At 39.9% G+C, this 26,144-nt stretch overlaps 2 protein-coding genes across 4 annotated transcripts in view; one reads left to right on the top strand and one right to left on the bottom strand.

The window, feature by feature from the left end:
* fancm (FA complementation group M) overlaps positions 1 to 19,596 on the top strand; it is a 42,281-nt gene extending 22,685 nt beyond the window's left edge. The window contains 17 exon segments of the mRNA XM_085142612.1: positions 447 to 653; positions 761 to 1,001; positions 1,095 to 1,243; positions 1,713 to 1,877; positions 9,668 to 11,084; positions 11,087 to 11,331; positions 11,333 to 11,531; positions 11,625 to 11,713; positions 12,555 to 12,623; positions 12,813 to 12,923; positions 14,411 to 14,576; positions 14,711 to 14,817; positions 14,931 to 15,400; positions 15,538 to 15,631; positions 15,927 to 16,275; positions 16,569 to 16,863; positions 16,950 to 19,596. Coding sequence (XP_084998738.1) covers positions 447 to 653; positions 761 to 1,001; positions 1,095 to 1,243; positions 1,713 to 1,877; positions 9,668 to 11,084; positions 11,087 to 11,331; positions 11,333 to 11,531; positions 11,625 to 11,713; positions 12,555 to 12,623; positions 12,813 to 12,923; positions 14,411 to 14,576; positions 14,711 to 14,817; positions 14,931 to 15,400; positions 15,538 to 15,631; positions 15,927 to 16,275; positions 16,569 to 16,863; positions 16,950 to 17,076 — 4,500 coding nt within the window. The 3' untranslated portion in view covers positions 17,077 to 19,596.
* Positions 17,664 to 24,733, bottom strand: slc25a29l (solute carrier family 25 member 29-like). 3 transcript variants are annotated; one of them, XM_085142627.1, is made up of 5 exons: positions 24,340 to 24,731; positions 22,693 to 22,736; positions 21,960 to 22,003; positions 21,589 to 21,672; positions 17,664 to 21,016 (listed from the first exon to the last, which is right to left on the bottom strand). In XM_085142627.1, exons 4-5 carry the CDS (start codon positions 21,637 to 21,639, stop codon positions 20,246 to 20,248), a joined length of 822 nt encoding a protein of 273 aa, XP_084998753.1. In that variant the 5' UTR covers positions 21,640 to 21,672; positions 21,960 to 22,003; positions 22,693 to 22,736; positions 24,340 to 24,731; the 3' UTR covers positions 17,664 to 20,245. The 3 variants fall into 3 exon arrangements, with proteins under 3 accessions (XP_084998753.1, XP_084998750.1, XP_084998752.1); XM_085142624.1 differs by lacking the exon at positions 21,960 to 22,003 and having other exon boundaries at positions 24,340 to 24,733; XM_085142626.1 differs by having other exon boundaries at positions 21,960 to 22,736.
* Between the last annotated feature and the right edge of the window lie 1,411 nt (positions 24,734 to 26,144).

Raw genomic sequence — 26,144 nt, forward strand, 5'->3', positions numbered from 1 at the left:
TAAGAACCAGATCATTGTAGGGTATAGGGTTATAAAACCAACAAAGAAGCTGTGTACAGCAGTCAGTGCAATACCCATGTATTAATTTCACTGCTGGTTCCATAGAAATATAATTCCTCTCTGCAGACTGCATGTTCCATTTCCTATAAGCAAATAAAACAGGAATCAAACTAACATGCAAATGCACTGACCATCCCATTGGCTGGTCTGGTGATGGACTATAAATAGAGCAGATCTTAATCTGTAAAATGTCATAAAAAGGGACTCTAATTTGGAACAAGCAAACAATTACTTCAGTTTTCCATTAGTATGTAGTTAGCACAGATTTGTATTGCTATAATACTTTTGCTATATGGTTGCACTAAAGAGTTTAGGGGGATGGTATAAGCTGGAAAGATTAAAATACTTTATACTTTGTATGACTTTTTCCTACTTTTTTGTTGCAGGTGGTACACAAGTTCAGACATGGAGGCTTCAACACACTGGTGTCAACCTGTGTGGGGGAAGAGGGCCTGGATATCGGAGAGGTAGACCTCATTGTTTGCTTCGATGCACAGAGGAATCCTATTCGTTTGGTACAGCGAATGGGGCGTACCGGACGTAAGCGTCGGGGACGCATTGTTGTCATCCTGGCTGAGGGGCGGGAAGAGCGGGTCGGTGTTGTATAGTAATTCTAGTCCTTTCTAGGCAAAATGAGAGATGATAATGCAAATGTGGCTCCACAAAACCGCCTAAAAAGTTCAGTCTTTGTTTTCTCCAGACTTACAATCAGAGCCAGAGCAACAAACGCAGCATCTACAAGTCCATCACTGGCAACAAAAACGGGTTCCACATGTATCCCAACAGTCCCCGTATGCTGCCTGAAGGGCTGTACCCCAAACTCCATAAGATGCACATTACCTGTGGGCAGTTTGATCACCAGGAGAACAGCAGGAGGTCTGTCAGGGGTCGACGGTCCCACACCGAGAGTCGGGCCTCACTCATCCACCCTCAAAACCTAAGTAATTCCAGAGTCTTTTTTAAGATTGATCAAGTTTTTCTTTGTGGGATGGTTTTCTGATATTGACTGAGCACATCTGTGTATCTCTTGGTAGTTCAACAGGGCAGCTCAACATCCAATGGTTTTCTGAGCAGTACAGAATATTCCCTATGGGAGTCAACCATGAAGCTGGAGGATACTGAGCCCCATCCAACCCTGAAGCAGTCACACTTCCTGTCAATACCCAGTGACCCACTTCCTCAGGTTTCTTTAGTGTTATTGTTTTGTTTCTCTCATTCTACTGCAGGTCTAAAAAGGAGATAAACAAGGGTGCACTGATTATTGGCTCATTTTAAGTTTAACCTTGACAGCCGTGCCATGATCCATATGTACAGGATATGATACTATCCAGTGACAGGAGTTTTGAATAGAACTACCCCTTTGAACCGCTTCATATGTAACAATAACAGCTGAGACCAGAAATGGGGAAAAAATAGAAATGAAGATATTTTGAGTGGATCTATGGATTTCTGGCAGTTCAGTGTCACTTCCACATTTGCATGGGGCACGGAAAGTGCAGTTGCCATGATTTCAGGTGGAATAATCTCCCACCTACAGCTGGAAAGCTATGCATGGTAAAACCAGTTTGTGTCATATATTATTGACTTGAATGTAATGATATTATTTCTACTTCAACATTACTTTTTTAATTATGTTATTTCATGTCCCTAAGGAGGAGGTTTCCAAAGGCAAACAACCATCCAGGGAGCTGTCTTTGTGGGAATGGAGACACTGGCAACACAAAGCGCTCCCTTCTCATGTTGTTGATCATTCCCTCCGCTGCAGCCACTTTATTAAGGTGATGGAGCTCATAGACCGCATGAGAGAGGAAAATGAGGTGAGACGAATGTTTGGTTAGTCATCATTTTGTTGTTTTATAAATAATATGGCATTCAGTTATAGCAAATGTAGTACTTCTTTGTGTCGTACAGGAGCATAGCTATAGCCTAGAATGCGTTGACAGCTTACTAGTAAATCAGTAGAAAACCTAACCACTAATTCAAAGCATACACCACTAATTGAAAAGCTCTTGGTGATAGGAAACTGGTTTTATAAAATGACCTTAGACATCTTGCATAAATCTTGCTTAGTTTCTTAAAAGGGAGACAGTAGTGAGCATTTACCCATGGGAAAACCAAACTTCATAAACTTACTAGGCTGAAAGGAGTCAGCTGAGTTGCATGTGAACACACAATTGTGGTTTGTGTTGAGTTACTAAATTCATCTTTTTGACCTGGAAGGCAAATTCCTTGCATAATAAACAGTTTCCATGGCGTAATTGTGGCTTTAGTAAGGAGATAAATATTTGATTTATATTCAGCTGGGTCTTTCCAGGCTGTTTCTCCTTTCTTTTTTCTTTCCAGTTGCTATTTAAAGAAAAAGGGACTGAATGAAAAGATTCTCTTTTAAAAACAACACTTCAAACACTATTTTAATTAGTATCTCGGTGCACCTGAAGCCAAATTTGTTATCAGTGGGTTTTAGTTATTTTTAAAGAGAACTTTTCTCGTAGAGGAAATTGAAGGGTTTACCATCTCAAAGTGTTCTAGCTCATAATTCATCTCTCGTCACAGTTTGCTGACCCAGCAGCAGCAGCTTCGTTCATGCTTTAGCTGCTAATTGAGAGCAACCAAATCAGTATGGTTATCACATTAGTCATGTCACAACAACTGTTGCCCTGTTGAATTTGCATCTCAAGAATCGAAGATGGAGCCAACTCAAGTATTGCTTTGGTGTTATTTAATAATCAGTGTATGAGAAAGGTAATTTAATCACATGGTTTTTTCCAATTACTTTCTTCCTGACCTTGTTTTTTTGTGTTCAGCTAGTAGGTCCCCGATAAACACCTTATCGCCCGATATCTGCTATAGCCCGCTACAGGCCTCCTCGTCTCGCCATCTGCCATTTCACAAGATTGTGCCATCGATAAGACCCTTGAAATTAGGTCAGAGATTATGGTAAAACTGACTGTTGGCTAAACTAACAAATGGGCTCTTATTGCCATTTTTTCCCCAGTACGGATCTTGACCGTAGTCGTGAAGGAGAAAATTATTCCATCTGTGAAAACAAAACAGGATTACGGCGCAAGATGGCAGCTTATATGTCACATGTTTTGATGGTGGTTGAATTCAGGTCACAAGTCAGCCAATGAGTAATTAGTATTTGGAAGTTGGCACATTTGTCATAATTTAGCTACAATAGAGTTGAAGTGAGATGATGAAGGTGTGATTGTGGCCTAGACTTTCAGCTTGAAATCGACCGGCTTAACTAAAGTATTGCATTAACTGTATAAGAACAATCATTTTTGAGTTCCTCCATTTTTGCAGCCTGAAAACCAATTGGACACTCTAAAACCAGTTGGAATGCTGTGTAAAATGTAAGTACAAACAGAATGAAATAATCTGCAAATGTCATAAAAACATATTTTATTAACAATTGAATATGAAAAAAAATGTTTAAACTAAGAAAATTGACAATTTTATGAAAAAAGTAGGGTCATTTTGAATTTAATTGAAACTCAGAAACATTCGAACAGATGAACAAGATGCCATGTTTACCACTGTGTAGAATCACTTCTTCTTTTAACAACAGTCTGCAAATAGTCTGGTCTCTCCTGGGAACCAAGGCCACCAGCTGCTGGACTTTTGGGAGAGGAATGCTATCCCATTTTTCTCTGATAAAGAATTCTAGCTGCTCAACAGTGCAGGGTCCTCTGTTAAATATTTATTTATTTAGTGCCAAATCTTTTCAGTTGGTGAGAGGTCTGCACTGCAGGTAGGCCAGTTTAGCACTTTGACTCTTCTACAAGAAAGCCACATTGTTGTAATAGATAAAATATCTAAGGGAAAAGATTCCATCTGGATGGGCGCATGTGTTTCTCTAGGACCTGTATATACTTTTCAGCATTGATGGTGCCTTTTCAGATGTGTAAGTGGCCAAACTGATAGGCACTAATGAACCCCCATAACATCAGAGGCGTAGGCTTTTAAACTGAGCCCTGATAACAAGCTGGGTGATTCTGCTCCCTGATTTGTCCTTTAGTCTGTCCATGTTTTCCAAAACGAATTTTAAATTGTGACCTTTCTAACCACAGAACAGTTTTCCACTTGTCTTCAACCCATTTTAAGTGACCTTTGACCCAGAGAAGCTCACGTTCATCTATGTTCATGTTCTTTGTATGAGAGAGCTTAACCTGCATTTGTGGATGGCATGAAGAACTGTGTTCATAGACATGTACATGATATATATATGTACATGTGTGCTCATATATCATGTACATAACCTTTTTGGTCCTTTAAGTTCTAGCTGGATGGAAATAACCAGAATTGTATACACACCAAATGCCTGGAAAAAGCTAATAAAAAATTCCTGAAAGGTTCTGGCTCGACACCAGACTGATCTGTCCGTCACAAAATTAAATTAGAAGCTGTCTTCAGCGTCTCCATCTTCAGCGACTGAGAACAAAACTTCTTTCAAATCTGTAATTAGTTTTGAATTTATTTATTTCCAGAAAGAGCAAATCTCTTTTTTTAATTCTACACAACCAGTAAACAAACTACAGCAGTACAACTGTATTTTAAAGTCCACAAAACATGTTTGTTCATATTGTTCTTGTTTTTGTTCATTGTTTTAAACACATAAAGTTAAGGATTAACTCGCAATATACAGGTGATGAACTAAGTCGTTTTTACGTTTTTGCAGCTCACGCACAAAGACATGTGTTCACTTTTCAGGCATTAACTCATAAGCGGACTCTCCCTCAGCACTCACCTCCTTTACTCTCGCTGTCAGGGATAATGTGAGCCATGGATTACTTGCTTGGCCTGAATTTGAAGAGTGCTTTTGACCCTTTACTTTTTTCTCTGTCTCTTGGCATCACAGTTTAAAACAAAAAAAAAAAAGTACTTGAATCAAAAGCCAAACATTATTTTTCCTATTATTCTCCTCCACTAAATGTCCCCACTCTGGAAATCATGTGCTCATGACGGCAAAACAAAAACACACAAGAAAAAACCCACCCTAAATAAAAAAAAATTCTGTTTTTCATCTCACTGTTTCTCTCTTTTTACAATGAAGATAGCCAAGCAGCAGGCCCCTTCTCCTGATATTATGTAATGGTTCAGAGAACTGTTATGTAAGGCCAGAAGGCTGGAAGTAGGTCAGGCTGTGATGACCTAGATGTACAGTGTACTAGACTGAGGAGGATAGAGTTGTAGATTAGAAAATAGATGCAGAAAAGATTTTTATAAAGCTAAATTAGACACATTTTAAAGCTAATTTAAATGTTAAAAGATATCTAAATCTGAATTTTCCATTCCAGTTTTCCATTTCTATTTTAAAATAGATTTTCTGGAATACTGTTGAAATGTAATAAAGATAGATGATGTCAAATGGTATGATCTGTAAATCATATAAAAGCCCTATATTAAAATGAAAATAGTACAGCATCATTATCTTCATTCATCCATTTATTTTCTAATCTACTGATCCAGCTAAGTACAAGCTATAGCAAGGTTGTTTGTAACTCCCTCACCCCCAACCGGTCGTAGCAGGTGGCCGCCCCTTCCTGTTCTAATTCTACCTGAGGTTTCTTCCTGTTAAACGGGAGATTTTTCTTCCCACCATTGCCAAGTGCTTGGTCACAGGGGGGCATCTGATTTTTGGGCATTTCTCTTTGTTATTGTAGGGTCTTTACCTTGCAATATAAAGCAGCGACCTTGATGTGACTGTTATTGTGATTTGGCGTCATATAAATAGAACTGAAATTATTTGAATTGGACAGTATGGACAGTATATCCACCCTGCAGCATGTACTTCTTTCTCAGTAAAGCCCTTGCTTAATTCAGTGTTATTAGTAGTAGTAGTCTTTGTAGCTCAGGTGACCTTCATGTAGCTCACACCCTTAAACCATTCAAAACATTTAGGGCTAAAGGATGAATAGAAGCGTCTGTTCCCCAACACACAGGCAAACAGGAGATGATACACCACAGTGGTAAACATGCCCTTGTTTTTTTTTCTTTATAAATCTTTGACAAATTTGTAGGAAACAGACATATAAGGAGAGAAACTATGTTTATAATTATGTTATTGTTATTTATATATCCATTTAAAGTTGAATAAGCAATAAAAATACATAGATTGATTCTGCTTGGATGTAAACAAATACACTATCTCTGGGATTATTATCATACAGTTATTTTTGTAATTTGTCATAATGCATTCTTCCTTCGTGTGGTCCTGTTGAAACTTGCCTCCCAGTGGCTGATGTCACAATTAGCTTTAAAAAAAACCCAGAAACTGTCTTTAGATCATCCTTCATTATTTTGAGTTGTGGTGCCAAATGCATTGAAATATAGTCTTGTAAATCAGCATTTCAGTTGTTCATAGTTGTTCATGTACCACAATCTGACGACAAAGGCATTTGAAGATTTCTTATCCTGAGCCGTAGCTTGTTTGGAAACAAAGTCACGCAGACCCATGAATACAGAAGACAGTTCTTTGTGTATGCTCATGAGCATCAAATTCATGTTGTTGTAGTGCAATGAGATAATCAGCTGAGAGGAGTTTCCACTTTGCTGCTTCCCTCATCATGCAGTCTGAAACAATATGAACCGTCTGACCCTTCTAGCCCACACAGCGCTCTCTTTATCTCGCTCTGTTCTCGTCATCAAGGTTATTTCTGTCTGCAACATTTCTAGATGTGGCGACTTAATCTGATCATTAATTAATCGAGTGCCAGGGGTTGGGGTTAATCCTATACGAGTGAAGCCCAATCCATTACTTTTCAGCAAGAATATCCAAAAATGGCATCAAATATTATTAGAAAATCCATATTTTTTTCTACAAGGGAGGTGTATGTTAATCAAAAACCAGATGCTAGAAGATAAGGTGTAGTAAACAGAAGCTCATCAGTCTCTTACAGAGATAAAAAAAAACAAAAAAAAACGTGACAATAAACAGCTTCAAAGAGCGGTAATCACATGGTAGCAACTAGAAATTAGGGATGTAGATATGGTCAAAACAACCTGCTCAAGTTTGAATCAAGCAAAGATGATCTAAGTGACTCTGAAAATGGATGGCATGGATGTTGGTGCCAGATGGTTCTAACAATGAGAACATATCCAGTAATTAGCAGTTCTCTGGGTGGAGATACTTTGTTGATGCCAGAGGTCATAGGACAGTGGGCAGACTGCTCTTTATGAGTCTGTTTCTTCTGCAGTATCCAAATATCTAGATGCCTTTATTAGTGTGCACCTATGGGCAAGATTTAAGATGTTCTGAGTAGGTTCTGTAATACAAACATATGATATTACAGAACTTTATGAAAGCGGCTGACTCACGATAATATGAACAGTCTTAATAAACATAACCATCAAATCCACCCTGTGCTTTTTGTGTTTACAAATTTAACCGTATTGACAAAAAAACTCCATTTCTTGGGATTTGTTTTGTAAGTTAATAGTATTGTTTCACTTAGTATTAGTTGTTTTTATTTTTGTAACACATAGTTTTAGTTTTATGTTTACTTATGGTAAATTAAAACACATTCTTTTGCTGTGAGTTTAAAAGAGAAAGTCCAGTTTTTTTAAATATATATATTTCTAGGGAAAGCCTCACCTCTGAAAAGTATTTGGCTCTTAATCAGAGGTGTGAAGTGCTGAAATGATAATTACACTGTGTGACGACTGTAAGCAGCTCAGTCTTTGCCCGCAAGTTAGTTTGCTTTGTTAAAGGATTAAAGGAGTCGGTATAAGGTGTGTAGAAAAAATAATAATAAAAAAATTGCAAGTCGCCACAGAGTTGTCAAGTAAGTACATTTTGTGTTTAGTACACTTAAAAACAAAGTGTTTTACAACAAAAAAGAATAAAACTAAAAGGGTTGCTAAAATTCATGTTGCACACATTCACACTATTTACATAAATGAATACATAACCACCTTTTTCTCCAACCACACTTCCCAGAGATTCCAAATGTTCAATGAAAAATACGTCTTCAGCTTAACTTTGAAGACATTTGACTTAGAGTCACTCTGAAATGCAAATGATGTTTTAAAATGAAGTGACAGTGTTTTTAAGGCATTATCAAGAAGGACGTGTAATTTGTGGTGGATGTGTGTTTTTCCCAGGATAAATGTCACACGCACGCACACACGCACGCGCGCGCATTCACTTAACTTTATTGTATAACAGGCGCCATACTGACTCCAGGTCTTACACTAGAAACCTGCTGATCAAGAATCAGAGTGCTTTAGTTCAATACTCATAAATTAAACAAGGTTGACTTTCCCTGTAATTTTGTAGGAATACTCTAGAACCAACTGAGCACTAGCTGCACATTTGAGCAAGAGAAATTAAAAGTGAATGAAAATGAGAAGGTTATTAGTGAAAATTATTTCTTTTTTTTCCCTAAAAAATGTCCGTTTTTGTCATACCAGCAACATAATGTTTAATTCAAATCCAGTGAAATACCTGTAACATGGATTGTTACAAGTTTCACAATCATTCATTCCCACAGGATGAATAATAATGTCTTTGCTGATTTTGTGACGTTTTCCTGTCACACTAAATTTCCTCTTTCCTTAAAAAAAAAAAACCTTGCACAAATAACTTGATACCCACTAAATGATTTACCATGAGATTTGCTACAGACATTCATTGTGACTCCAGTCACTCGGGTTATCCCATGACTTTCCTCTTGCACAATTATGGAGTTCATGTTGTTTTTTGGTTTTGTTTTTTAACTAAATATCTTCATTAATAGGTGGATTACCGTTACTAAAATTGTTCATATTTTACTCAGGATGAAATGTTCTAACTTTGATGTAGCTTTTATCTTGTCCAGGACATTTTGTTTGTTGTTTTTCTCCGATGTGTAACTGCAATTTATTCTGCACGTCACGGGTCAAGAAAGCAAATGCACAAACACGCTCGGGACTTAACTCAGAGTCAATCCATATGATGCCTTATAGTGATTAAAACTGGAGTAATTTGTTTTTTTCATGTGGTTCAGGCTATGGGGTTTTGGTGCTAAATAACCAAGACTTCCTTTTATCAGATCAGCTTGTGGTAATGCGGTGGATAAGTTGTCCTCGCTTTCAGTGTTATTGACTTCTATCTAGACAGAAATTGTACTTTTCTCTCCACTTTTGTTAGGTGTCTTTCTTTTTCTTTTCTCACTAAAAGTCGTCCTCCTGCTGATTTCAGGCTCAACGGCACCCTGTTGACCCAAGCAGGAAACCACTTTAGATGAATCACTTCCAGGTCATGTGGTTTGCCAAGATGACATGTGCTAGATGATGTGCGTGTACTTGTGCTTAAGGAAAAGATGCAAAATGGGATTTGGGGGGTTTAATTTTCTTTGAATTATTTTGAGTAGTGTCCTTAAAAATTATTATTCTGTTTTATTTCTTATCTCAAAAAACCAAACAAACATTGGACTTTGGACCTTTTAGACCTGTACATCTCTTGGTAGGGCACTTCCTGATTAAATGCTGTTTACTTGTGGAAGCAGCATCAGTGTAAAAGTGCAAGCAGGTCCAAAAAAAATCAATTAGATCTCTGTCTTTAGTTTTCTTGAAGCGAGATTGCTTCTTATTCAACTTTTCATTTGTGTGTGTTTGTGTTCAGGGGGAATGTTGTTACGAACGGGAACTTCTTCCTTACCTCCACAAAGAGGACACTGTGAAAAGCAGACAGAAAAAGCAGAAGGGCACAAAGACCTGCACCAAAACCGCCAACAACAAACCTAAACCATCCCATTCCTCTTGGTCTGAACTGGAATATATCGATGAGGAATTTGAGGGGAGCGATACACGAACAGCTGGGTTATTAACCACATTGGCCGTGATGAAACAAAGGCCTCCTGCTGAAGATAATAATGAGATACCTTATGATGACAGCACAGACCGCTTAAAACTCGAGGCTGATATTGATAAATGTGAAACTGTCACTGAGGACCTTATCAAAGCAGATGGAGAACCTGTGAATTTAGACAATCTGTCACAGCTTCCTGCTAAAAGTGATGAAGATGAAGATGTTCAACTTCAGGCAATGTTCTACCTTCCTAAATGGGATGCAGCCCCACTGCCCTGCTGTGATAAGCTCCTCCCAGGGAGAGATGGGAGTCTGAAGGTCATCCTCGCCAGTGTGGCGGAACTCCTGTCCCGATCTCCACCATCACTCGTGGATGACTTAGAGCCCCCTCCATCACTTTGTCCTTCTCCTCAACGGCCTCCTCAGCCCTTCCTTGTCAGCTTTACCTTGGATGTGGACGATGACGACGATAATGATGATAAGATGATAATGAGAGAAGTTGAGAAGCCTCCAGATGAGCTTCCAAATGGTAAAGACTGTGGTAAAATCTCTCCTGACTTTCCCAATCAGGAGAAGCACCCTGTCAGTGTAGCAGCCAACAGCCCAACTTGGGATGAGGTTTTTGGGGAGGACGTAAATGATATTAATGATATCAGGGATGACAGCAAGGAGTCAGATGATGATGAAAAGTGCAATGGCTTCAGGGAGGATCAGGTTCATGTAGAAGCTGATGATGTAAGTGAGGAAAAACAGAGCTGGGATGATGTGAGGGATGAAGAAATACCACACTTGACAGATGGTGTTTTGAAAGACGATAAAGCCTCAGAGTGCAGCTCGGAGATGGATGAGAGCATCGATCTGTTCGAGGATGATGAAGCCTTCCTGCAGATGACCATTCCTGATATCCCCACTCCTTTGGATGGCATCACACCCGCGACACCCCCGACGGAGAAGAAGTCTGAAACAGTGCACGTACATACCCCAATTAACCCATGTAACACTACACAGTCAGCGAATGGCACCCACAGATTGAGGACAGTGGAATCAAAAGGAGTGGCATTCAGCGAAGGTTTGACTCATACTGTAAATGCCAAGCTGATAATCCAGAACACAAACACCCATAACACTACAGTGACAAAACTTAATATGCACACACCAGCACAAACTAAAACTGTAGCAGACAATTCAGTTATGGGCAGTGTAGTCACACCCCAATTTAAATCTCCTGAGTCATTAACAGCATGCATGACTTCTTTTCAGTCAATTTTGAGCTTGGCTATTCACTGGAAGACTCAGAGGAAGAAGATGAAGCAGTGGGCATGCCTGCCCCTTGTATGCCTGGGTCTTCACAGCCTAAAAAGCAGATTGACTGCACCACACTTTCGGCAGCTGTCTCTAACTCTTCTACTCCTTGTAACAGCTTTGCTAAACAGAGAATACCTCCAGGTCTGCAGCGATCCAAGCATTCCACACCACAAAATGCTGTCAGAATGTAGGATGTCTAAAAGTGGTGCACTCCCGTCTCCGATCATGTCTCCGGGAGCAAAGCGAACCCTAATGCCCGGTCTGGCCTCCAGCTTGAAACGCAGACGAGCACAATGTGGCATCACTGTAGCAGAGAGAGGGCCTAATGAGGAAAACAGCTCGTACCATGTTTCTGGCTCTTCTCCTCATGCAGGTTTGCTTAATCTCAAAGAAAGAAACAGCATTTTTCTTCGTATTTGTATCGTATTTGTGTCTACCTGCTTGTATCTCTCACCTTCTTACTTAGTGGAGGGCAACAGTGACAGCGAGGATGAAGTTGTGCTTCATAAAAGAAGACATCCGAACAAAGTCAACCCCTTATCATCCCCTGAAATGGTGAGAAAGTGCTGAATATTTCGGGAATCTGATGATCTTTTAATTTTTAAAATGCCATACATTTCAGGAGCATTCCCAGTGGCTGTAACAAAAAAATGTAAAACATTTCTGTCTGAACGTCATTTAGTTTTCAGCATCCTCTCTTCAAATGGGCTGTTTTTGGTGTAGTGTTTTTCATTTTGAATTTTCAAAGGTGTGTACAGGTAGCCCAAAATCCAGAGGTATTGCTTTAACCAGGAAAACATTTACATACACAACAGTGGAGCAATTTTGTTTTTAGTCTAGCATTTTTGTATAAATGGGGAGCTTTTATGCTCCAGCTACAAAGTTCATATACTGACTTAGAGCATTGCGTGATTCATGAACAATCCTTATTTAATCTTGTGCTTGGACAGTGGGTGAAACATCTAAGTTCACCAACTGTATGTCACAAACAGTTTTTGCTCCCTTTGCCCCTTTAGGACAGCTTTTTTCTGATTGGCTGCAGATCACAAACAAAATCTGAACAGCATGTAGATGGAGGTTCAGTGGCCTCAGATTGTTTGACACTTTGGCCTTGTTTAATATGAACATCCAATATTATTGAAGTATAACTAATACAAAAGATAAGGAGAAGCATTTTAAGCCCCCTTCACTGAGTTTTTAACCAGTAGTAAACAAATAGTTGCTGCTCACTTTGCAATAAACAAGGCATATATGACAAAAAAGGAGATATGAGGAGATATCTGATTCAGACAGTTTGCTTCTATCATTCATTTCCAGGCTTAAGATATTCAGCTTGTAGTCAGGGGGAGATTGCTCTGTGCTGTATCTAACATGTAGCATGTCTTGTCTTTCCTAGTCTAAGATCAACAGTGATGTGGACTCCCCGGTGGTTGTGAAAAGAAAACATGCTGCTGCACTCAATACTGTAAGCTCTTCATGACTAACAGTAATGCGTAGCACATGGTTCAATCTGTTCAACACAGATGATGTGATTTTAATTACTCGTGCTCCATATATCACTTAAAGATGTTTCTACAAGTTCTCATTATCTAATAATATGTCACAAACTACTAACAGTTTTCAGTATTTCACCAATTTGTTCTCTGTGTTCCAGTCTGATGAAACGGGAGGCGAATCTGTTTCTGATGATGATTTCCAGAATGAATCTGTTTCCGTGTGCAGAGCCACAGTGCAGAGAGCTGAAAGGAAAAGGGCCAAAGCCAAGGTTTGTACAGCAACAGATGGCTCAGCCGGATGCTGTGATCTGAGATCAGTGTTTTCATGTAACTGTAAACACAATATAAACATGGCTCGTATTTAGGTTTCTAATGTGAGTAGGGAATGTCATTTTGAAATGACTGCAGTGTTATGGAAAAGTCTTCATCCATCCATCTCAGCTCTGGACAGAGTGGTGAGCTGTACCCTGCCTTTTTCCCCAGAAAGCCATTCATGGATGGACGGATGGTCTTGAGCAACAGTTCTCCAGACTTTGTGATGGTCTTAAAAGGCTGTTTTTCACTAATTTTCAGTCCACAGCTTTTACCTGACCATTTTTAGAGGTTTTTTTTTTGTGGGGGGGCATTATGTCTTTAGGCTTTGCCTTACTAGCAGCCTATGACAAAACAGATAAGGTGTTCCTTAATTCTTTAGTTGACAGTTATGAAATAGTATTTCTGCACCAACAAGGTGATTCCTAAGGAGCTTTTAGCTGGGAACATATCTTGGCATGGTGTGCAGTGTTTCCTTAAAAAAATGGAGGAAAGTGGCCAAATTACACAGGAATTGGACTGAAAATTAGTGGCAATGGGTCTTTTGAAGTATTGGATCCAAATTTAAAATTTGGATCAAATCATTTATATGTACTTAGGAGAACAGAAGACAGGTACAGCAGTGGTGGTCTGCAGCCATCTGCAGCCCTGCCAGAGCCTGAGCTTCAAAATTATTGAAGCAGTGTGGGATCATCTTAACAGAGCAGACAACAGCCAACACCTAAAGAAGAGTTTGAATGTCGTTCAAGAAGCCTGGAGATCTATTCCTGAAGACTACTTAAAGAAATTATCAAAAAACTTGCCAGACTGTGTTTAGACTGTGTTGAAGAAAAAGGTGGTCACACCAAATATGGACAATCAACCTCATTAGAATTGTACAAACTCTGTTTTAGCCTTATATACTGCATTTCCGTGTGTGTTTGCTGCAACTGTTTCCCATTTCCGTAGCAAATATAATGAAGTGAGCACAGTAGTGTACACTCATCATCATTTCTACGGTTCACTACCAGCTCCCTAGGTAGATATTTTTAAGATATTCTTATTTCTTACCTCTGCATGTGCCTGTCTGTAGTTTGGTGCTGAGGTTTTAAAGCTTAGAGGGTCTTAGAGCTTCTTAAAAAAGCTGCCTGCTGTGTCCTGAAAGCAGTGAGAGTGATGAGTGAGCTGAAACTCACAAAAAACCTCTACGAAATTAAAGGAAGCTCAAAATTCTCATTTTTTATTAGTTTATTAGTGTTCAGTGTTTTCATTTTAATGGTTACACTACATCCAAAATTTTTTAAACTCAATTATATGACAAAAACATACCGCTGTCTCTTTTTAAAGATCGTTACATGACATCATGATCCATTTTTCCTTTCATAAAAAGTCAAGTCATTACAAATCTGCGACTGGCACCTTCAGCATCCATCATCCCTGACATTTTCCATCCTTCCTCTGTCAGCGCGGCAAATGCCGAAAAGGGCGTCAGTTTTTGGATGAAGAAGCACAGCTGTCAGAGGTCGAGGAAGGGGTAGAGGTCTCGTCGGATGAGGAGGATGGAGAAGAACAGAATCAGTCTCTCAACGGTTTTGTGGTCGACAATACACAATTCTCTCAGGGCCTGAATGGTACAACACATTTTTCTTTTCTTTTTTTTTTAACTGAATTCTCTCCTTCTGAGCTTCTCAGTGTGATAGGAGGCTGAGCGAGTCATGCTGTGATATTTACACTTTGGCTCTCTGTCTGTTCTCCTCTTTGTCAGACTCAGAGATGCATGGAGTGTACCTGAAGTCAGTGAGAAGCCCTGCAGTCCAGGGCAAATTCAAAATTTCCAACAGAAGACATCACAACATGGACATCTTTTCCCAGGTATACTAACAAATAAATACATTTTAAAAGATACACAAAGCAACAAAATACTAAGTGGCTTTGATGATTGGTAGTCTAATTAAGGATGCCACATTCTTAATGTGTGGAAACAGGTGCCTGAGATGGATGAGATGTATGAAGAGGACAGCTTTGTAGTGGGCAGTGATGTGGAGTTGGTGGGCACCAGTGAGGAAGATGCTGAAGATGTTGACCTTCTGCCCGAGAACTCGTTTGTGAACGGGAGAAAGCAGTATCCCACCAGGCGCCGCGTTTTCCTGCACAACGCCAGAGCAAGAGGCAGCACAAAAACCAGAGCTCAGCCTCCACCAGAACAGAGAGCCGAGATGAAAACTAAACGCACTCGGGTCATACAAATGAATGATTCCAGTGAGGAGGAGATAGATGAAGTTAGTAAAGAGAGGGCTCTCAAAGCAGGAGAGGGTGTGTTGCCTTCATTGCCAAAGATGGTACCACCAGAGCCTTGTGGGAAAGAAGGAAAGAAAGCTGTGTCGTTATCTTCTAAGGTCTCACTGTTGAGCAAAGCACAAAGGAGCTCTGTGAGTGAAGAACAGCAAAATGAGAGGTGAAGTTATAATAAAGTACTAAAGAGCGAGTGCCATCCTCCTCATGGCCGTGAATTTGTATAAGCAGAAGAGAATGGAAGGATGAGTGTGTACTTAGTAACAATTCTGAGATTGTCTTTCTTTCTCTCTCCTGAAGGTGTCGCCAGAGGATAGAAAATCAGCATCTCCTCTCTGATGAACTAGACTTTGTGGAGTCACACCTGCAAGTTTCCTCAAAGAAGCAATCGCAGGTATGAGCAGACAAGAAGAGACGTACACATTCCTAACTGTTTCTGGTAATATACCAAAAATCCACACAAAAATAGAAACAATATCACTACGTTACATCATATCTTCTGTTATCAAACAAGACTCCATGTCCACTATGAGGGACAGAAGATAAACATAAATAATTATGAGGGAAAAAAATTGTGTAACCGTTTTTTTTTTTTCTGGGACCAATGAGCCTATTATATTGAGTTATTTAACCTGTTATCACCACAGGTTTAAATCAAGTATAAGGTGTTTTTCCTTTCATTTCCACAGGCAGTCCCAGCCACTCCATTGGCTCCTCAAAAGACCACAGCTGAGAATTTAATAGTGAGTGAAACCTCTGCTCCATCTGGGTCTGTTTGCATCCTAGTGGACAGTCGCTGCATCAGTAGCGGGGTGGAGTTGCTGACCAGCCTGCGTCAGCGACATGCAGCCACCGTCCACGTCTGCTCTTTGGACAGCAGCTACTTCATTGTCAGCAACCGCATGGCGGTGGAAAGGCAGAGCCAATCAGATCTGGCTGCGGCACAGCACCGGAAGCGACTGGCGGAAAGAGTGAACAGCTTGCAGGGGTTGTTTGAGCGCGTGTGCATCATAGTGGAAAAAGACCGAACCAAGACCGGTACGTTTTCAAAGTGTGGCTCATTTTCTTTGTAATTTTGCAGCTCTTATGGTAAATTGCAAATAAGAATATTTACTGGCCTATGAGTGGATGTAGGCATGCTGGAGGGTTGAAACAGTATCTGCATGGCACACATCAAATAGGTCGCCAAATTGGGAGAGTGCATTTGGTTTAAATGGACAGAGTTTAGCAGCGTTTTCCACAAATTCACTGAATTAACAGAGGATTAGACTGAATGATTGCTGCATGAGACAATGTCTTTCTGATCTTTATGTTAACTGTCACTGTCCCAGGTGAGGCATCTCGTCCCTTTCAGCGAACTCGCTACTTTGACAGCACTTTGGCGGCGCTAGTGCGATCAGGGGTTCGCCTGCTGTGGAGCGATGGTGCTGAAGAGAGTGCCGGGCTGCTGGCAGATGTGGCACGTCTGGAGCACCGCAAGGGTCACGGCATCGGCATACCAGTGGAAGTCAAAGGGCAGCATAGGCAGCAAGCACTGCAGCTGTACTTGAGCTTGCCTTCAGTTAACTATGTTCAAGCTCTCAACATGAGCCACAACTTCACATCGATCGCCCAGCTAATAAACAGGTGATGGACGTTGTGTTGTATCAAATTATGAACACTTTCTTCTTCTTCAGTACGTCATCTCTTCTTTACCTGCTTCCTCCCTGCAGCCCGATAGAAGCCATACAGAAGGGAGGGTGTATGAGTCGACACAAAGCAGAGGAGATCTATCGGTTCCTGCGCTACTCCTGTGACTCCTTCCTCATGAATATGTCAAAATCAGGAAAGAACAGCTAGCATGCTGCTGGAAAAAACACTGCTGGGACTCTACAAACTGAAATACATCTCTCTTTTTTTTCCATTTATCCTTATGTGTATTTCTTTTCACTTCATACATTCTTCTGCTTCTTTCTGTCTTTGTCTCAGGAAGACAGCAGTTAGAATAATACGTTGACTGCATTTAATATGATCTCTCAATGAGAGAAGAGCTTCAGGATCTTGGTTCATCCTTTTTGCACATCAAGTTGAAGGGGCACAACACTCAACTTTATATTTATGTTAAAGAACACATTGGGTTTCTTCAAAGTGTACAGTTGACCTGTAAGGTAGTATGAAGCAGAATTGGTAAGAATTCAATAATTGAAACTTAAATAACATAATAATGGATGCTTGTTTTCTTTAATAAACTATATTTTATGTGTTTATTAAAGTAGTTTTGTGCCACATTTTGAGAAGGAAATCTTTTCCAATACCTGCATTGAGCTTCTTTCATATCAGCTTACTTCCTCTAGAGGTCAGCCTGTTTCCTTCTAACAGACCACGAAAGCAAAAAAATGTGATGTTTATTATATCACTTTTTTTTTTTACTGAATTGCGACAGCTCGTTCTTTCATTCACTTAAAACTTTATTTTGGGGGGTTTGTTAGAAGCCTAATAATTTGTAGGGTTTCCAAATGTTCAAACTTAAAGATGCCCAGCCCAAAAAAAAAAAAAAAAAAAAAAAAAAAAAAAGGAAAGTATTTTATTTCACTGTTCTCCTTTGGGGTTTTAAATGGCATGTTCTACTTTGGTAAAAGGTATTGTACAAGTTGTTAACAGTACAAACAATAGCAACATCAGATATTTACAGCAGCATTTTCTTTTACAGAGATATCAGGAATTACTTGCCAATAAAAATAAACCCACAGGCAAAAACATTGCAGGGAAAAAAGCAGTAACAACACATGAATGCATTAAAGTAAAATCTGAAGTCTAGAGTTCTCACAAAGCAAAAAACAAAAAACAAGAAAAAGACAAAGAAAACTGCCACATTCAATATATACATTCTCTTTGGACAAATCCAAAGCAGTTTTCAAGACCTCCACATCTAAGCCGGCACTGCGGGCTAAGCTACACCTGGAGGTCAGTGAGCTGTGAAGATGTAGATCATTTACATTAAGGGAAAGTAATGGCTTCTGTATTTAGGACATCTTTCTTGTGAATGTCTAATATAGAGGTGTTCGTGAATGCACTTGCTGCAGGCTGGCTGGGTATAATGCTCATTTTAATCCTGAAGAATGTCAATTGTTAACTATGCAGGAAAAAAAAACAGACTTTTTTTTAGTTAATATACAAAGGTTAAAAATACAGGAGCCATTACCTTCTCTGCCTCTAGGTGGCAGAAATTAGTGTACTTGACTGGTCTTGGCAAACTGCAAGAGAATCTTCCCTTTGTAAAATTGTAAAATCCATTGGGAGGAATTGTGATTGCCAAAATGTATTTTTAACCATACACATGCTTAATGTCATACCGTAAGGTGCTTTCTTTGGACACACTACAATGTCCACAACATGATTATATTGCATCTGATTTGGTTTTACAATAACCGCCTCAAACAAAGAAAATATTACACTGTTATTTTTTCTGACCATCAAAAATTCTTATGTCGTACTGCAACAGACCACCATCAGAGCCTCCAATATTTTTCATTACAAACTTTCTCTCTGTACAGATATTACAGTCAAAGACGTGGTATAAAAAGTTTGTGGTAACTGCAAACTTGAAACTTTATACAGCAGCCAGAATTAACTCAGCTACAAGGAAGGTAAAGCTGGTGTAGGCAGAATTTTTTTGGCATCATGGGACTTTAAAGGGTTAAAGTTTGTTTTGGTTTTTTTGTTGTTTTTTTAAGCCAAGTGTATCATACAGCCAAATCAGTTTTTTTTTTTTTTAATTTCACCACAAGGTTTAACACTCCATTGTCCAAAAATTTGAATTTTCTGCCCAAAAAAAAAAAAAAAACTAAACAAAACAAAATCTAGCGTCAGAGACTTTAGCCAACTGCATCTTTTCAGTGAGATGCTGAGATTATGATGGCGAAAAGCCTGACTGAAATGAAAAACGTCAAGACAATCAAGACACTTTTTTCCCCCAGTTTCCATTCCAGTGGAGGACTGATGAATTTTGTTCTGATCCTCCCTTTACTCTTCCAACACATGATTGCGGTGGCTACTTCTGGGTATAAGGGGATGTTAAGAAGTCACAAGTCTGATCCGCAGCAGCAATGTAGACAATCGCTTCTAAACATTTACCCTCTTTCCTAGAAAGAAAAGCGACTGGCCTTTGAACCTAGTTTTCCTAACATTTTTCTTGGCTGAACATTACAGCAATGGTCATTCAGTACAAGTGACAGTTTAACTCTCTGTTAGCGATTATCAGTGGCTCAGTAGTCGTAGTAGCTAGAGGCGAAATTACAGCTCGTCCTATGTGCACATTTCAAGGCATGTGTGCAAGCCAATGTTTGTCTAGCAACTTGGGGCAGAGAGGGGAGATCTTTAGGTTAAAAAAAGTGCGTTGTGACTTTTTATTTAATTTACCTTTTAAAATGTCGGTCTAATCCAGTTCAAGCTACATGAAGCATTAATGAACATGAAAATTTGCTTGTAACAGTTTACACAAGATGCTACAAAACAGTGTTCACGTGATGCTAAACAGGATAATTTTTGACTATTAAAAATCACCCTAAAAATCATCTTCATTTAACTAATGGTAGAAAGTAACAGTATAAACAGCACCGATTCACAAATATACCAAACGCCGTGCTGTGTGTTTAGGCTTGTGTAATATTATAGGATGAAAACGGCATCATTAGGATCAAAGTGTTCAACATTTTCAGGACATCTGTAACAGTCACTGTATGTTACAGTAACTCTTGTAACTGTCAAGTTTATTTCAATTTGCTTAAAAAAGCTAAATATGTACAAAAGCAAAGAGAACATATTTACAAGTGCAGCTTTTCTCTTAAAATATATATTATTTAAATACTATGTGAGACCACTTGGTTTAAGCTTTATGGACAGATGCTTACCCAAAACATAGCTCTCCTCTGTGATTGTGGACACTAATGAACAGATCCTTGACCTGTGTACAAACTGTCTACAGATAGGTTTGCTTAAAAATTAACAACATTCACTGTTGCACGCCAGCTTACATGCTGGTCGGCTGTGTCTGCGTTTGCAGAGGCTGCAGCTGGACAGACGGCGGCTCAGAGTCTGGAATGCTACACTCTCCACCCTCACGCATGTACATTAAGAACAAAGTCACAGTGGCAAATGTGGTTGCATTCACTGGGAATGCACGGAGCAAAGTGGACGTAAGTCCACGGGTGAACACTCTCCACCCCTCCTTTTGTATGCTCTGCCTGACACAGTCCATGATACCATTATACTGGTAAACGCCGCCGACCCCGTCCGCTTGCAGGCGTGACTTGATCACATCCACGGGATAGGTGGACAGCCAGGAAGCTATGCCTGACATGCCACCAGCAAACAGCAGCTTGGGGATCATGTAGGGGTCTTCTGGCTCACAACCCAGTGAGCGTGTCAGCACATCATACGCAAGGAAGTACACGCCAAAACCCGGTGTCTCGCGCACCAGGGTGGTAACCATACCCCGATTGATCCCTCTGATCCCCTCCTTATTGTAGATTCTCACCAGACAGTCGAGGGAGTTCTTGTACATTTTCCTCTTAGACTTCTTCTCTCCAGTTCCTTGCATTTGCATACGTGTCTTGGCCAGCTCCATTGGACAGCAAATGACACACTGGATAGCTCCAGCAGAGGCTCCAGCCAAGAACTGGTTGAGAGGTGTATCACGGCCAAGCATGCGCATTGTGTTTCCCTGGACACCAAAAACTATAGCATTGATGAAGGTCAAACCCATCATTGGAGAGCCAATACCTTTGTACAGACCCAGCATCTGCAAACACAGATGTTACTGAGTCAGATCAACACTATAAAAACAAGAAAGTAAGGAGGCTATAGGAAGCAGTGCACTTTTTTCCAGATGTTATCAGCAATGGATTACTAATATGGCTAAAGCAAATAATTATGGGTTGCATATCGTCTAATAATCTCCTTTTGCCCATAAAGCTACTTCTCAAATACATCCTCATCATTTATTTTACAAGTACATAAACAGCTGAGAAACCACCTTACATTTGAATATTACTGTGGGCGGAATAAAGGACATCCATATGAAACAGCCATGAGGTCATGCCGTGCCCCCTATTAGCAAAAATAGCATGATGTCCAAAGCTTTATTTAGCTCCTCCAGGAATAAGCTCCTCATTGACCCCAGCTAACAGAGACCCCCCACCCCGCCCACGTTGCCTAATGCCTTTACTGAGAGACGGGACAGCAACTAAACACTTTAATCAGTGCACAGGACATTCTCCAGATAATAAACAACTCCAGCTTAACACCAAGGACATATTTAAATGTAACCTATTTAATTTAAAGCAAGCACTGTGCTAACAAATTTAAACTCACCGACTCCTGGCGTATGATTGATTGGAAGCAGTGGAACGTCCCACGGTACATAGGTTTATTCACATTTTGAACCTGAAGCCGCACCTGTGGGTGACAGAACTCATTGGAGTAAAAACTGGAAAAAGGCCAAAGAGGACCACAGTAACTACAAACCAAGATCTGTGTAATACAGGTTTTCAGGGAAACAAGCAGTCAACAGGAAGAAAAACAAAGGATGATAAAGGGGGGGGGGTGCAACATGTGGGAGAATAAGAAAAACATTAACCGAGTATGAAGCTGTAAAAAGAACAAAATGTCTTCGGTGCTTTTTATTTTAATATCTCAAAGACATAACAGTGGGTGAGAGAAAGAAAGACCTGGACCATACTTACTAAGTCACATTTCCGTGGAGAGGTTGTTTATTTCTCTCTCTCATCTACAACACAGTGACACTGTTGCTGTTAAAGACAGCCTCCGAGCCCCAAGCAGACACCGGCTCAGGGAGAAATGACATTGAAAGCAAGGGTGTAAAAGAACTATAACCAAACCATTCTCTCACTGCTTGCCTCTAAAGCGGATGCTCCACATTCACACAAGTCTCTCACGTCAAAACGTCCTCACTTTACCACTGCTTAATCCAGTCTATGCAACATTAATATGCGAATGGCATCAAGTAAAGAAAAACTGTTTTTAGGTTCATTCACATAAATCCTATGCCTCAACCACAGATCATGTAAAAGTTGTGATAAAAATGAATTGGATTTCAACCTTAACATTACAACTAACTTTAATGCAAATAAAATTGTGTGGGACTCTGCAGGTACATAGTGATGATTATATAGGCTATGTGACTACAAGTTATTCAGCTAATTAATCCCTACAAATCCTTTGATAAATGACTGTTTCATTGAAATCTCTAAAGAAGTGAACGTACTGTCCCGTTCTGAACTCTAACTAATCAGGAGATTTATTCCTCTTGCTCAGTCATCCCATTCCTCTCTTGGGCTCATCGTGTACTCTCAGCTTATCTGGATTTAAATGAAGGCTGTCAGCAAAGTACTGCATTTTTTTTTAATTTTTTGCGACTAATGAGCAAACATCAAAGAGGAAGCAGCAGACACCCACCTTTACAGTATCAAACGGATGCCCAACCAAAACACCAGCAGCACCTAAAAAACAAAAACAAAAAAGACAGGAATGAACAACTGACCATTTCACTGAACTATTCTTATTAAAAACTCAAGAGATAATCACCAGACCACAGCACACAAAAAGTTGTTGTGTTAGAGCAGAGACAGTGGGTGGAAAACATGTCATACAGAAGTAATCTCAGTGCACACAAGGTCATCATATATCCCATGGACTTCTTCTCTTAAGAAAAGAACCACAATATAATAATAGAGTTATAAAGGTACAAATGCACTGATGGGTTGAGTTTGGAAAAAGAAGATGGCTTTTGGTCCAGTAGTTGCAACAGATACCTGTCCATCATGAGATGGAGCCGTCATCAGCTGGTCACTGCACTGCACGAAGTGACGAAAGCTCAACACTGGCCTGTCCTTGACTTGTGTCAATATGCCAGAAAACCATTATACAACACTGTCTTCATATCAGATGTTTTCAAAGACTGCACACCAACATGAGGATAATGCACCAGAAATAACACCACTGAATTTCTAAAGATAAATATGTTATGCAAATAAAAAGCCTCTTTGTAAACAAATCATACAGCTTAAAACACTTGGGGTGATTTAAATCTGCCATGTGTTCATGCAAGGTTGTCAACTAGGTTGGGAAACTGATGTAAAGCCATTAGGGGTTTACATCAGTACATCAGTTAAAAAAAAAACTTCGTTATTTTACTCTTGCAGTAACTTACATACTGCATGTATAACTAAAATGCACTGGTAAAGCAATATCTGAACTTTTTATTCCCTTAAAAAAATAATTTCTCAGACTATTCTATATAAATAGTTTAATGTTGGTCCAAATCTGGTACCATTCCTTTGTATTTTAATTATTATATTAATCAGCTACATGTTAAGCCGTTCAAGGGAGATAGTAGTACTAGTAGTACTGTAGTATAGTCATTCTACACCGCACTACTGACTCTCTCAATGAAGGTGTTATCTAAGACTAAGTTACAGTGCAGTAACTCTACCTGGGATTCAACAGACTTTGGGAAGTCCTGTCCTTGAACACTGACAAAACAGCTTGCAAAATTCCCACCGGGCTTTTGTGTGAGGTAAAGATGAATGCATGAGCTTAACTTTCTGCGGACCGCCGCCTCTCCTCATGGTAACTCCCTACTTTGGAAAGGGTTAGTGGAATGATGAAAGGAATGCAGATATTTGGGGGAAATTGCCCGATAATCACTAAAGAAAAGCTGAGATCACGATCATTTCATATTTCTGGGGTTTCCTGGGCGTGTGCAAGTTTAATTGATACGTAGATATATGATGAATGTCGACTATAAACAGCAATCTCTACGTGGGTGCTGCAGATTTGGGAATAACTTCACGTTAGCACTGAAACATAACGTTGAGCTGGGGGGTTAAAAAGCACTCAGCTCCAGTGTTTTAGTATTCAACCTGTCATTCATGTGGGTTTACAATGTTATCAGATAAACTAGCTGGGTGTAAATCGAGAAATCACGGCACAGCACAAATTACACCGCAACAACAGCTTGAGCTTTTGACGATGGAAAAAAACAGAAAGGTGGCTAATGCTAATGCTAGAGTCAACCTGTTAACGTGGCTAGCTGCTACTCACCTCCTACACATCCAGCAGCGAAGTCCAGTGCCATTCCCTCAAAAAATGCAACGACTGGAAGGTGTCAGACTAACTTAAGGGCTGATAAACGTAATTAAAGAGGCGTAAGTGGGAAATGCTTTCTCGGTATCTGTGTAAACTTGGCTATTTACGACCCCCCGGCTTGGTGTTCAGCCAGGCTGGTAAGCTAGGAAATAGCCTCCTTTACGTTGCTGATGCTCAGCAAACGGAAGATAAACGTCTCTGGCTAATCGCTCGGACGCGAAACTGGAATAAAGTAGTTTTCTTCTCACTGGTGTCCCTTCCTCTCCCTCTGTAGAGGTCCTCTTCCAGGCAAACCTTTCTATTTCTGTACCGCGGCAGAAGGCGGGTTTTCAAAGTAGAAAAGAAGCGTTTGCCCTTTTTAAGACGGCCCAATCGGATTATTTAGAAGCGGACAACTCCCCCAGAGCCCTCCTCTAGTTGGTACTGTCCGCCCCTCACGCCCATTGGCTGCTGCAGGGGGCACATCACCTACACCAAAAGTCTGAAGCTATCTTTCCTCTACCGTCACATCAACTGTGGTCCTCATCAGCCTTGTGAATTTCCAGTGTGGCAATTTGTGTAGTTATAATGTAGTTTGAATACATAGACTGACGTAACAATGAATCATCCAGTCATGGGTTATAGCTTAAAAGTTATGTTTATAACATTTTTGGCTTTATCATAATTGTATTTTTCAGTGTGATTTTATTTATTTTTGCTTAGTCACGTTGTGTGGCCTTGTGACTTTTGGAAACAGGTGTTTTATGCCCAGTGTGCATGTCTGGAAAATGCTTCACGTATTTCCGTGTTGTTTTCAGAATGTTGCATAAGCAACAGGGGCTTGACTTTGACTTGACATGAGTAATATAACTAGGGATGGGTATCGAAAACCGGTTGTTGTTGAGAACCGGTTCCCACTGTTTCAATTCCTTGGAATTGTTTGCCAATTTTGCAAACGATTCCCTTATCGATTCCAGCCGCCCCGAATGACGTCACCACGTTGCGGAGCGTCATTTACCTGGCAGGAAACACGGCGCCTAAGCGGCTCAAACGCTCAAAAGTTTGGTTATACTTCACGAGAACGGAAGACAACAGGGCAACTTGCAATACTTGCAAAGTAGATATTTCATATAAGGGAGGAAACACTACGAATATGCAAAAGCATTTGCTCACAAAACACGTGATAACCTTAAATGAATGTCGTGTTTTTAATTCCGCTCCGGACTCGTGAATCTCTACCCAGTAGCAGCGGTAACGTTTGCACGTCCTCTCCCGTTAATGCGGCAGATAAATAATCAACTAACAGTGCATATTATGTTAGCGCGATCTGCCTTATTACAAAACCTGCCATTACTGTGCATTTAGGTGACCATGATGAGAGAGACAGAGTCTGGCTGGCTCAGATGCTGGCAGCTCTCGCTGCAGTCTACCGGTAGCGTCTCCTTTCAGGCCAGACTACATAGATACATAAAGCTCCACATAAATGCAGACAGCAACAGAACTACATTTTATATTTTCTTGCTTTCAAGCCAGGCAGTAGATAGCAGTAATGATTTCTCCTTACTACTTTTAAGCCTATCTTTATGAAAACTAGTTATCTTTATTACCGTTACAGTTTAATTTGCACATTCCCACGTTTAACATTGAGCACTGCACATTTAAAAAGAGGCCGTCACTCATCATTTTATCCTAAAATACCAATCAATCTGAATTACATTTAGATCAAAATCTTTAAATTAACTGCATACAATGCACTATTTTCTATATTATCTATGGTAACC

The sequence above is a fragment of the Neolamprologus multifasciatus genome, chromosome 19 (assembly GCF_963576455.1).
Source record: "Neolamprologus multifasciatus chromosome 19, fNeoMul1.2, whole genome shotgun sequence".
Lineage (NCBI taxonomy): Eukaryota > Metazoa > Chordata > Actinopteri > Cichliformes > Cichlidae > Neolamprologus > Neolamprologus multifasciatus.